The 14,141-nt window shown below is 39.8% G+C and overlaps 1 protein-coding gene across 1 annotated transcript in view; it reads left to right on the forward strand.

Moving 5' to 3' along the window:
* The first annotated feature begins 1,016 nt into the window (after positions 1–1,016).
* TBPL2 (TATA box binding protein like 2) overlaps positions 1,017–14,141 on the forward strand; it is a 54,372-nt gene continuing 41,247 nt past the window's right edge. The window contains exons 1-4 of the mRNA XM_006894335.1: positions 1,017–1,070; positions 3,541–3,998; positions 4,779–4,866; positions 12,000–12,091. Coding sequence (XP_006894397.1) covers positions 1,017–1,070; positions 3,541–3,998; positions 4,779–4,866; positions 12,000–12,091 — 692 coding nt within the window. The remainder of the gene's footprint in view (positions 1,071–3,540; positions 3,999–4,778; positions 4,867–11,999; positions 12,092–14,141) is intronic.

A 14,141-nucleotide genomic window follows, 5' to 3' on the forward strand; every position in this document is an offset into this window, starting at 1 on the left:
CCTGTATCTGTCTACCCTATTTTCTTGACCTGCCTCAGCCAAAACAGCACAGTGACAACTTTTTTAACATGTTTTGTACTGAATTCCCTGTGATTGGAGGAAAAACCACAAAAAACTAGAAGGCAGCGAGATGTAACGGTAACAAGAAGTAGTATAAGTAGGTAAGATTCATGGAGAAAATGTTTTTTTGCAAGCAAAGAAGAAGGCAGGGAGGAAGGAAATATACTTTGTCTCTCCCACCTGCTCAATTTTTATGCTAATTACACCAAGAATCCTACTCCAGCAGGCAAAGGCAGAATTGGCAAGCACTAAAGAACTTCTAAGGGAGTGCCTAAAGTTATACAGTTCGAATCCACTAGCTGCTCCGCTGGAGAAAGATGGGCAATCAACTCCCAATGGGTTTATTGCCTCTGAAAAACCGCAAAAAGACCATCTAGGAAACTCTGGTGGCCTGGCCCATAAGGAGTAGTACTGCAAGCCCAAAGGCTGCATCTCTGGCTGTTAGGATCTGGTGGGAGAAAGATGTGCCATCTCCTCCAATGCGATTTACAGACTTGGAGTCTACAGACTTACTCGACTAGGAGTTGGTTCCGATTCATCAGCTATCGGCTTGAGTGTGAGTTTACAAGGAATCTCTAGATTTGTAGGTGGGCATCCCAGGGAGCCAGGAGAGGTGGGCAATTGCACACAGAGATGAGCACCCCCACCTCTTTCTTGCACACCCCTGTCCTGCCTACCTTCTCTTCCTAGTGACCATCAGCCCAGACGTGGAGTTCTGCACCTACCCGTCTCCCTCCCTGGTTGATTACTGTATTAGCATCATCTGCGGGAGAGGCATCAGGGCACGAGTTAGGTAGGCTGCACGAGGGTCCTGCGGCCCCACCCGGCCCTGCCAGGTGCCAACCACTCCACTGATAAATACGTGGCGTCTGCGTCCTGAGCACTAGCTCAGGCTCTCCATTCTGCGTCCTCAGTTCGTTTTCTCCTTTTCTTCCCACCTTGTGGACCCTCCACTCATGGAGGAGGAGGAGACGTACCTGGATTTCTACCTGGACCAGTGTGTAGCTCAGGTGAGCCTGGGTCAGGTCCCACATACTTGTCTGTCCTGTTGCTGAATGCCAAGTTCCTCTGTGCCAATGACTCTGCCACAGTGACTGTAGCGATGGGCCCTCATATATCAGAGATGGTGATGGTGGTGCAGGATAGGGCAGGTTCAGATCCGTTGTGAGTCTTACTTGACCACAACACCTAACACTAGCATCTCATTAAAATGATTAGTGACCTAAGAAGCAAGTTTAGCAATCCCTGTATGTCAGCTAGAAAACTAGAAGCTTGGGGAGGTGAAGTAACTTGGCCAAGGTTGCCAACCAGAACTCACACTTGGGCCAGTAGCTGCCAGAACCATGTAGGTGCTTAAGGCAGTTTAGACAGCAGCTCCAGTTGCACAGAAATGCACCAGGAGTTGGACTCGGTGCTTCTGTACCTGACGATCTCGGATTCTGATGTGTTTGTTTTGCTACAGTCAAAGTAGACTATTTCCTATAACCTGAATGCTATTCCTTCAAAGACCATTGCCAACCACAGACCCCGAGAATTCACCTCTTTTGTGTCTAGAGTTGGTAATCTCAGGACTTAACCAAAATGTCCATGGGGACACGTGTAGTATCTTTCACTTGATGATTCTTAAAGGAGATTTTTGTTTGGTTTTCACTTTTTTCCCTTAGCCTTTTCTGTCTCAGCTAAAAAAAAAAAATCTTAGAATAAAATATTGTAGAAGACTTCAAAAGAGAACGAGAATGACCTTTTTTCCTCCATCTGCAGCATTTGGGGGGGGGGGAAGTACTGAGAGTAGAAACAGAAGGGTTCTGGGAAGGAAAAGTTGATAGTTCTGCAAAAGACTTCATTAGATATTGGGCCAAAGAAGCAGCAAATATATTGGTTTTTAAATAAAGCTTATGTTATACATGTGTTTACCAAGTTGTACATTACCTATGTTTGGTATTTCTACAATTAAACTTTGGAGGGTTTATTGCCAGGTTCCTTTTGTCATGAAATACCCCCCCTTCGATAGATGACCACCTTAAATTTCTTATGGAAGTTTAATTTCATTGGTGGATGGCTTTGTCCCCCTGCTACCATGCCATGGTGGGAGCAGGGGAGAGAGATACACAGATGGCTTAGTAATATGGCTTAGTGTAATTGGCTGTTGAAAGGTTTTCTAGCTGGAGAAGAAAAGGCCAAGGGAACAATGGAGAGAATGCTGGGAACCATTTGTCCCATCTAAGTTTTCTTAAGGTCACTCACTCTGTAAGGCAAGGATGGGAAACTGATGACCTAATTCAAAATACAAGTTTTTTAAAAAAATCTCATTTCAGTAAAGGGACTTCCGTGTTCTAAGTGTTATAGTTGAATAATTAATCACCCCTGCCACCTGGTGGACTTGTATTCCAATAACACGAAAAAGAAACAGATCTGGCCAGATGTCTTCATGGGAGCTGAGGTAGCTTCTTCACTAAGGTAGGGCAGTGTGAGGTATCCACAACCTGTCAAAAGTCAAACCCACTAAAAGATGGGGGTGTTTCCTGCAAGCAATACTAAAAATCTGGGCAATTGGCTTGTCATGTGAACAAAGCAGGTAGTAATGTATGTACCAAGGTAACAGAAGGTTTTTTGGTAATAAAGCCATTCCATTTTAGAACATAAATTTTGCATTAGCTGCTTCAATTGCTTGCACAGCTCATTACCTCAGCTGATGACTAATGGAAGCTGAGCAGCCTTTTTTGAGCTGGAAATACATTGATTTTAAAGAGCTCCTATCATTTAATTTGTAATAACTTCACACACACACACGTTGTAAATTCATGTAACCAGATGGTTTTCTTATCCATTCTTTGACTATACAGAAAGGGTTGGATCATTATTGGAATTTGGTTAGCAATCAAGGCTACATCTTAAATTTCTTTCACTCAAATTGTCTTTTTAAAGTGAATTTTAAACAGTTGTTGTTGTTGCTGATTGCCTTAAGTTGAGCATTTGTTAATAACCTAAGGAATCAATCTCTTCAAAGCTGCACAGTTTAGCATAAGACTGCTCAATGATTTCAGATACAAATTGGATTTGCAGAGGGGCAACTTAATAGGGGGTCTAACAAAGTGAGAAGAAAAAGTCATAAAAATCCTTTTCCTCTATTTTAAGATGCATTTCATTGCTGCTATTAAGTGTCCTGTAATCCTAGTGTTAAGGAGTTGGGCCGTAAGTCAGGTGGTTCAAGTACACCAGCCGCTATCCAAAGGAGGAAGGTGGACAATCGCCTCCTGTGCTGTTTGCAGCCTCTGAAAACCCACTGCAGGGTCATCTGTGACTCAGTTCCAACTCCACATCACCACCACCCTCTAATAGTAGTTTGTGGAGAGAATGGTGTGTGTAAATATAAGCTACCTTGAACAACCCTGTCTCACTGCACATATCAACTACCTGCCATAACGGTGTCCTTTTGGTATACTCTTCTGTTTGTTGTGCTCTGTCTTGGGAACTGCCTAGGAGGAACTTGCCCCACCCAGATCTCCCCTGTTCAGCCTGGTCTCCTCTTATGATGTGTACATGCCGAATGCATCCAATCCAGAGACACCATTTAGTTTACCTCTTGAAGTTAAAGAAACCTCTGGTGATTTCTCGTCTGTGGATCTTAGCCTCCTACCAGATGAACTTACCCAAGAAAATAAAGAGGAGACTGTCACTGGAAGCAAGGATGAAATTGAAAAAAGTTGTAAAACTCAAAGTCACCAAAATAGGTTGCATTTACCTGGTGACCATGACACTGGCCTGGGCTTCAGTGGCAGCAACCAGTCAAGTTCCTGGACACATCTGCACCCTGACAATGCTGACTCAGTCCAGCCCTCTGAGAAACCAACCTGCGACTCCTTGCCTCTGGGATCCATAACTCTCATGAAACCAATGACCCCAGTGTCAGAATGCTCTGGAATTGTGCCTCAACTACAGTAAGCTATTTGTTTTTATGTGTAATGGTTCTTCGTATATACACTTTTATGCTTCTTAATGTGAAGTCAAGTAATATCAGAATAATAGGATATGAAAGAGAATTTCAAATTGCCTTATTCTTTATCAGGTATTAACAGTTGTGATTTGAGACAGTTTGGTTGTCTGTAAAAGGAAGCACTAAATCTTGACCTCTTGAAGAAAAGGGTTGGTAAAGCACTGGGATTAATGGGATTCAAGATTATAAAGTGGTTTAAATTTAAAGATATGAATTTGAATTAAGTTTGCAATTGTAAACATAAACAATTTTTAAATTGTAACATAGTTTTGAAAATTATCTCAAACTTCAATCTTTTAGGAATGAAATTTTAGAAAAAACTATTTTAGTGCTTCACTTTGGGATTTTACATTTTATTCACCCACCACACACTGCTGTAGAATCTGTTCCAATTCAGAGATTCCCCCTCAGGTTTCTGAGGTTGTAAACTGTAACAAGAGGAAACTGCCCATCTTTTTCTCAGAGCCTCTGCTGAATTTGAATATCCAGAGAAGTGCAGGCTTTGGGGTTAGCTGCGAAATTCTACAAACCACACAATCAGAACTCCCTACATCTTACTAGAGAACATATAACTATGCATTTCATACTAGAACAATTTTGCCTCCAGGAAGTAGCTAAATGAGTGACTTATCAAAGACAAATGAAAAAGTTTTGAGACAGTAAACTCCCCCCCTTTTAATATCTGAGAAAATAATTTTTTAAGAATACTGGTTTATTTCCTCAGAAATATAGTTTCTACAGTCAACCTGGCCTGTAAATTGGATCTGAAGAAAATAGCTTTGCATGCAAAAAATGCAGAATATAACCCCAAGGTAAGACTTTGTGTCATTCCTTTTAACAATTAGCTTCTCCTGAAATTTACTTCTCTTTACAGAATCATTAATTTCTTTAATTAATTAATTAATTAACCATTAATTACAGATATTAATTTCTTGGCATCTTTTTCAAGAAAAGTAAGAAGGCTTAAGCAACCCAACGAATTCTTTTTAAAATGGTCTCATCCTGTTTTCAATCTGTGATAGCTGAGTCCACAGAGAGTTGCACTGTTAATCTAAAAGTGGTGGCTGTCTGGCAGTTTGAGTCCACCAGTGGCTCTGTAGGAGAAAGATGGACAATCTCCTTCTACGTGATTTACGGCCTTGAAAACCCTCTGGAGGCTCAGCTAGGAGCAGGTTCCTACTGGAAGGCAATTAGAGAAGGAGGGGTTTTTGAAAAGGAAACATTCACTATGTGAAATAAAGCAGTGACTTAGCTGTTTATAAGGGTTATCTTTCCTTTGTCCTTCAAATTCTTTTTTCAGGATGACTGTTTAGACACTAATTTCTTTAAAATGATAACACTTTCTGTGAAATTTGTCTAAATGTTGTACTATCTTACCTTTCTACTTGTGTGTATTTCCATTTATAGATTTTTTTTTCCCATTTAAGAACGCCAAAACCTATAAAGTTCAAACTTCCACTTAAGAGTATAAGAATAAAACCTTCCCATAACAGCTTAATAGAATCTATTTTTCCTGGGTCCTGCTAAGGCCAGATATCACATTTTCAATTACATGTCTACCTAGGGAAAGTGGGCTTGTTAATTTGATCAAAATTTAAGAATTTACCAGGCATTGTTAACATTAGTTAGGGTTGACTAGATGGCAACTGTTCTTAGTTTTGTACACAGGACTGACCTCATGATTATATTCCTATCTCACTTTCTTGGGTAGTTGAAAATAAATGGACTTCTTATCAAAGTCTATATATTTTCAACCAACCAAGATGGGAGAATGATGGACAGTCACCTTTTGTTAGGTTCCATTGAATGGGAACCAACTCCTAGCTGACCCTCCACTGGGCTTCCAGAGGCTGTAAATTTCACAGGGGGAGACTGACAATCTTTCTTCCTTGGATCAGCTAGTGGATTCAAACCACTTGCTTTTGAGTTGGCAGCGCAACTCCGTACCACTAAACCAGAAGAGATCCTTAATTAAAATTACAGCGTTAGAAACCTGACAGGTGATCACTACAAGTTGGAACCTATAGGAAAACAGCGAGTGGACCAGATGAAAAGGCACACTTTAACAGGAATCTGGGAGATGCGCCAACATCAACTGTTGATGGGTTTAGTTAAGCATCAATCCATATTGAAGACTTTACAGTCCTTAACCTTCTGCAGTAAGAGTTTCAGGTCTTCCTCAGTTTCAGCAAGCAAGGTTATGTCATCTGCATAACATAGCTTGTCCATGAGTCTTCCTCCAATCTTGATGCCACATTCCTCCTCATAAAACCCAACTTCCTGAATGATCTGTTATACATATAGATTGAAAAGATATTAAAGACAAGACGCATCCTTGATGCATGCCCTTCCTGAATTTGAGCCATATAGTGTTTCCTTGCTCTGTTAAGCACAATCAAGTTCTGGGATTCCCATTCTCCTCAAGGTTCACCACAGCTTGTTGTGATCCTCCACACAGTCAGATGCCTTTACATAGTCAATGAAACACAGATATCCCTTTGGTACTCTCTGTGTTCTGCCAAGATCCATCTGACATTGGCGATAATGTCTCTAGACATTATCTCTTCTAAAACCAGCTTGTATTTCTGGTAGTTCTCTGCGGATGCACTATTCTAGTCATTTTTGGATAATCTTCAGCAGGATTTTGCATATGTGTGATATTAGTGATATTATTTGATAATTTCCACACTGTCAGGTCACCTTTTTTTGGAATAGAAATAAATAAGAATCTCTTCCAGTCAGTTGGCCAGGTGATTGTAGCCTTGAAAACACCGTGGAGCAGTACTACTCTGTTCCTTGGGGTTTCTGTGAATAAAAAGTTTACTCCATAGCTTCTAAAAACAACTTGATTTTACTGTAAAGTGGCACTGTCTGCTCAATGTAGATGTTACTTGATTTTACCCAAATAATACTTTCTTTTTAACAGTATAAACCAGATGCAACTGAGCAATCAGCATTTTAAGCACCTTTTATTCTCCGTCATCTTCTGTATTCTTCTAGTTTAAAGACCCTCATTGAGACAGACTCAATGAGCAACTGCCACAGTGGGCACCATAGAAATTGAATGTGAGGACAGAACAGAATGGACAGTGTTTTGCCCTGTTGTACACTGACTTGCTTTGAGTTAGAGATTTTTTTTTAATTTTTTAAAATATTTGTGTGTACTGTCAAATCAGATCTGACTGGTACAGGAGGAGATTGTCCCTCCTTCTCCAGCAGAGCATCTGGTGGATTCGAACCACTCACCTCTGGCCTTTTTTTAATTTTATTTTAATGAAAGTTTACAGAGACTGATTTTCCATTCATTCATTGTTGCACTTTTTTCCCCGCCCACCTCTTACACTCTTCTCTTTGAAAAATAAAAGAAAAATGCTTTCATTGTTATGCAATCACTCCCCTCAAGTCCACACCACTATGCAGCCCTCATTCTGGACTGCTGTCATGACAATAATACCTAATCATATATCCCTTTTAAACAGTTCTCTCCCTCATCTGTTTCAATGAAGTATACATCATTTATTCCCTCTTTGAGTTAGAGATCTTAACATAAGTTATGTCCAAACTTGTACTTGATAGCCAAAATAATTATGATTTGGTACTTTATGAAATTAATAAAATGAATACTAAGTGAGAGTATTATTTAGTAAACATCTGGAAAATATTAATAAAAATATTGCTCATCTTTGTAGTGCTAACTCAGAATTATTTTAATCTGTTTATACTTTAAGACCTAACTTGGCAGTCCAGGCTTGAAACCATCTATGATCCTGTGAATGAACCCCAACCTTTGAACTTATGTTGCTGCTGTTGTATGACAACTCATAATGACCCTATGAAATGCAGATCTGAACCTTGCCCTAACGTGAGCCAACCTAACCATCTTCAACGTGCCTGGCCCATTGCCACAGTCACTGTGTCAGTCCATCTGACTGACACAGTGATGGTCATCGTCTTTTGCACTGACACTCTGCCTTTCCAAGCATGACTCTTATCTCTAAGGACTGACAACATGCCACAAGTATGTGAGATGGAGTTTCACCATCTTTGCTTCCAAGGAGCACCCTGATTTCACTTTCTCCAGGATAGACATGTCAGTTTCAACTCGACGGCACATAACAAAATAGACCTGTAGTTCCACATAATACTGAACTCCATTATTATTTTTTTTTAACTTAATGAGGGAAGATGAGAGAAGAGTGTGGCTGTTTAAGACCAGTAGGGGGAGCAAGTTACCTAATGACAAGCCCATGTGTTAGGCAGTGACGCTAACCTTTCACATACATCAGAATCTTAGGGCAGGTTTCCTGGTCTAAAGACCACAATTTGAGAGCTACTAAGATAGACACAAGCTTAAGCTGCGTTTAAAAGAGGCCGTGGAACAGGGTTATCATTGCTTATGCCAGATGGATCTTGGCTGAAAGCAGAGAATACCAGAAGAATATCTATTTGTGCTTTATTGACTGTACAAAGGTATTTGTCTATCTGGATCATAATAAACTATGGCTAACATTGAGGTGATTGGGAATCCTGGAACACGTACTTACAGCAAACTCTATACTTTGACTGTTGTCCAAAAAGAGCAAGGTACATGGTTTAAATGAGGAAAAATGTGTTAGGGTTATATCTTTTCTCCATACTTATTCAATCCATAATGCTGAGCAAATCATTCAGGAAACTGGACTCTAGGAAGAACATCAGGATCAGAGGAAGACTCCTCAAATAACCTATACTATGCAGATGACACATCCTTGCTTCCTGAACGCAAGGAGTGCTTGAAGAGTTTGCTCAAGATCAAAGACTTCACACCTTGCAATATGGATTGCATGTCAACATGAAGGCAAAAATCCTCCTGACTGGACTCATAAGCAGCATCATTACATGGAGAGAAGTTTGAAATTGTTAACAATTCCATCTTTCATCCACAATCCACATCAGTTAAGGTCACTGTCAGAGACATACCAAATTACTAAGGAGCAGTGGTGTTCAGTTTGAAAACTAAGGTGTGTCTGATTCATGCCATGATGTTTTCAATCATTTCCTATGCATTTGAAAGCTGGACAGTTAATAATAAGGATCACAGAAGAAGAACTGATACACAGAGTTGTGGCATTGGAGAATACTGACTATCCCAAAAGAACATAGAGATATGTCTTGGAAAAAGTACAGCCAGAGTGGTCCTTTGAGACAAGGAAGATTAAGCTTCATCTCACATACTTTGTGCATATTTCTAGGAGAGGCTATTCCTTGGAAAGGAACATCATGCTTAGAAATATGTAGAGTCAGTGAAAAAGAGGAAGACCCACAAAGAAGTAGACCAACACAGCGACTGCAGGAATAGAGTCAAGTGTGTCAGAAGTGCTGAGAATCACACAGGCTAGGACAAGGTTCAGATCTGTGGTTTCCAGGGTTGCTAAGTCCTACTCAAATGGATGGCACCTAATAACAATGGTAGATTATGCTTGATGAGATGGATTGACACAGTGACTGTAGCAATGGCTCAAGCCTATCGGTGATTATGAAGGACAGTGCAGGATAGGCGAGAGTTCAGATCTGTTGTCCACAGGGTCCTATGAGGAGTAATCAACTTGATGGCACCCAACAACACAAGTTGACTAGAATTGCATAGCTCTGTTTTGTTTTCATCCTCAACATGCCTGACTATAGCTATAGTCTTGCCTACATTTTCCTACATTGCTTTCTGGTACATTTTAAAGTCGTGGATACTCTGTAACATACTTTCTGTTTTTATCTTTATATTTGATGAGAATCTTTGTTTTCTTGATGTTGCATTTCAATCCATATAGAAGGCTGTAGTCCTTGACCTCCTGCAGCAAGCGTTTCAGGTTCTCCTCAGTTTCAGCAAGCAGGGTTGTGTCATCTGCATAACGCAGGTTGTTGATGACTCTTTCACCAATCCTGATGCCACATTCCTCCTCGTACAGCCCAGCATCTCAGATGGTCTGTTCTGCATACAGATTGAAAGGTATGGAGACAGAATACATCCCTGACAGACCCCCTTCTTGATTTTGAGCCATCCAGTGTCTCCTTGCTCTGTTCTGACGACTGCCTCTTGGTCTAAGTATAGGTTTTACATTAGCACAATCAAGTGTTCTGGGATTCCCATTCCTCTCAGAGCCAGCCATAGCTTGTTGTGATCCACACAGTCAAAAGCCTTTGCATAGTCAATGAAGCACAGATACATATTCTTCTAATATTCTTTGCTTTCTGCCAAGATCCATCTAACATTAGCTATAATATCCCTAGTACCACGACCTCTTCGAAATCCAGACTGGACATCTGGCAGTTCTCCGTTGACATATTGTTCCAAACATTTTTGGATAATTTTCAGCAGAATCTTGCTTGCATGTGATATTAATTATATTGTTCGATAATTTCCACACTCTGTTGGGTCATCTTTCTTTGGAATGGGAACAAATTCAATCTTTTCCAGTCAGTCGGCCAGCTGGCTGTTCTCCAGATTTCTTGACACAACTTAGCAGCATCAGTATGGATGGTGAAGAGATTGAGATAGTTAACAGTTTCAGTTTGCTTGGCTCCACAATCAACGCTCTTGGTAACAGCAGCCAGGAAATCAAGAGACGAATTGCATTGGGGAAAGTCAGCTGTGAGGGACCTCTCAAGAGTACTGAAGAGCAACGATGTCGGGCTGGAGACTAAGGTGCACCTGATCCAGGCTATAGTCTTCGCAATTACATGCTATGCATCAGAAAGTTGGACCATGAATAGGGTTGATAGAAAGAGAATTGAGACCTTTGAGTTGTGGTGCTGGAAAAGAGTGCTGAATATACCATGGATTGCTAGGAGAACAAACAGGCTTGTCCTGGAGAAGGTGAAGCTGGAATGCTCCTTGGAATCAAGGATTCTGAAGCTTCATCTGACATACTTTGGGCATGTTGCAAGGAGGGACTGGTCCTTGGAGAGGGACATCATGTTTGGCAGAGTGGAAGGGCAGCGAAGGAGAGGAAGACCTTCGATGAGATGGATCGATTCTGTGAGTGGAGCGGTGGGAATAAGGGTGTTTGAGATGGCTAGGTTGGCACAGGATAGAACAGCATTTAGAGCTCTTGTACATAGGGTCTCTATGAGTCGCAAACGACTCGATGGCACATAACATATTTAAAAGGAAACATTAAATATTTCAATGTGAAAAGTACATATGCTGGTTGTTTGTAACTTTAAATCTTTTTTTTTATTTTATTATTTTTATGTGAGTGTACCGTCAAATCAGATCTGACTGGTACAGGAGGAGATTGTCCCTCCTTCCCCGGCAGAGCATCTGGTGGATTCGAACCGTGCGCCTCTGGGATTGTAGTTGCAGCTCCTTGCCACTAGGCCACCAGAGCTCCCCTATAACTTTAAATGTTAATTTTACTTTTTCCTGAGGAATTTTGGAAATGGCACCAACTGGGAATTACAGTGGACTCGGTTCTGTCCTGTCAGAAGGATAAATGATAGCTTAAACTCTCCGCCTTAGGGCTGGAACATGACAGAAATTTAGATTATTTTTTTTTCTGTTGCTATTATTTATTCTTGACAGTTTTGATTGCCTAGTGGTAAGGAGCTGCACTGCCATCCTGAAATCACAGGGTTCAAATTCATCAGGTGCTCCCCTTGAGAAAAATGGGGACTCTCCTCCTGCACAGTTTACTGCCTCTGAAAGCCCATGGGAGGGTCAGTTGTGGATCTGTTCTGACCCAACAGTATATAACAACGTAATACAACATTATTATTATTCTTACTGGTTTTCTGTTTTAGCGTCAGTCATTTTTTGTAGTGTTGCTATAGAGATTGGCACAGATATGACTTCATTTTGCCAGCCATTCTCATCTTATTTAAGAGTCTTTCCTATCCAATCCAGCTTTTTAATGGAGAGAGTATTAACATCCAACAGAGGCTTACTCACTCTCTGGCTCTCTTTGTGTAGAGGTTTGCTGCTGTTATAATGAGGATCCGAGAGCCCAGAACGACAGCGCTCATCTTTAGCTCTGGGAAAATGGTCTGCACAGGAGCCAAAAGGTAAAAGGACTACCCTTCGTCCCTACTGAAAACTCAGTATGTAGTTTAAAAAATAGGTTCTAAAATACACAATAAGAGGAACATCACTGCTTTGGTGAACTGTTCATTCATGAATAACAAAATATGCTTTACAAATACTTGGTGACATAATACTGATTTCTATCCCACACTTTACAATCTCCCTTGTTAAGCTGAATTCTATTACTTTCTGCATTAGGTTTTTTGTTAATACCATGTGTTTTCAGTAATAGAAGATATCCTGAAATCTAAAGAATAATTTTTGGGGGAGTAATATGGATTTTTTTTTTTTTTAATTTAATTGGATTTTGATAGTTATGTGGGACAAATATGGCCCAAGCAAACTCTGGTGGTATGACCAGTGGGGGTGAGGCCTTTGAAGTTTATGCAGGTCTACAGATTCCCACCAGGTGGCAGCATGTACAACAGCTGGGATAAAGTCTTCCCAAGAAACCTGAGACTGAGCAATACATGCACCATGGGTTGCAAAAAGGGTAAGCAGGCTGTGCACCAGTTTTTAAGATGCCCCAGTAAGAGAAAAGGAATTTTGTATTTTCCTTATTCCAGGTAAATGATAAGACTTTCTAAGGAGGTGGACAGTTCTTGACCATTAGTTGGAGCTTTAGCTCAGGCTGCTTCGTTTAGAAGCTGTCTTGCATCTTAGGCAGAGAATTACCCATGCTAGTGGGGATTCTCTCACCATAAGCTGTAGTGAGAGAAATGCTCTTCCTGTGTTAAGAAATGAGTCGCTAACTAATTGTCTTTCTGGAAGCTTGTGCCGCTTTCTTCTTCCTCTAGGGAAGTACTCTGTGTTCATTTTCTCCTATGAACAATGAGCATGAATATTCTTTTTTACTGACTAGTAAAAAACATCTTATTTGACACTGCTTTATTTACTAATGAGACTAGATAACTTTTCATCAGTATATAAACTGCCTGTCTTTACTTAATTCTCTACTTGTCTTTTATTAATATCATTTTTAATTTAAGTCTTTATATAACTTTATACTGTAAACATTTTCTCCATGGTGTTTTACATTTTTTAAAAACTAAAATATTTTTTGCATAGTGAGATATATAAAATATTTTTTATGGTTTATATGCTTAGTATAATGCACAATGTTAACCCTTATATACTTTTCTGACCTTTTTCAAGTCATTTGTATTTGAGAAAGGATACTTGATATTTCAATTAATGTAGTGATTTCCCTAGATGATGAAAATATTTATCTGCTAGTTTAATGTAAAATTAGTAGTCACATGTTGCTATTGAGGAATTGAAATGTAGCCAGTGCACCTGAGGGACTGCAAGTTGAATTTAATTTCCATTTATACAAGCATATGGGACTTACGAATACCACATTAAGCAAAGCAGATCTAGAATTTTATTTCATGTAAGGTATAAGGTAGAGACCTTGTTCTAAAATGGTCAGTCCACGTGCCAATGTATTTGTTGGAGAATCCCTTTTTAGCCCACTTTTCATGCCTATTTTAAGATGATAAAGCTCTTTACATGAATCTGAGTACACGGAAAGTCTTGGACTTTCTCCTCTGTTAGTCTAGGTATTTGTTGACCTAGAAACGAAGATTTCTAGGGCTGTCTTTAACAGGCAAAAATGTCTATAAGACTGCTTATTGTCACATAATTTTTCCTAATAATTAGTAACACTAACATTAGGGCTTTCATTATCATATGATAAAATTGTATTGAGACATTAACACACACATATACATATATATATCTATGTATATATGTGTGTGTGTGTGTGTGTATATATACACACACACCCCTACTGGAGAGTCATCAATGAGTCAGTTACGACTTGACAATAATTGGTTTGAGAGGATAAGGTCACACTTAACAGATGTTACAAGCATTATTGATGAGATGTCAAGGTTCTTAACCTATTTTCTATCTGTAATTTTTTTTAATTAGTATTGGTGCCAATAGAAATTTCTGTGTGATACTGTCTATTGTACAATAAAAGCATATTTAAAGGTCAACTTATAGTAAGCCTTTGAACAACAGACC

Source organism: Elephantulus edwardii, unplaced genomic scaffold (genome assembly GCF_000299155.1).
Source record: "Elephantulus edwardii isolate Elephantulus edwardi_28Jun2011 unplaced genomic scaffold, EleEdw1.0 scaffold00140, whole genome shotgun sequence".
In the NCBI taxonomy this organism is placed as follows: domain Eukaryota; kingdom Metazoa; phylum Chordata; class Mammalia; order Macroscelidea; family Macroscelididae; genus Elephantulus; species Elephantulus edwardii.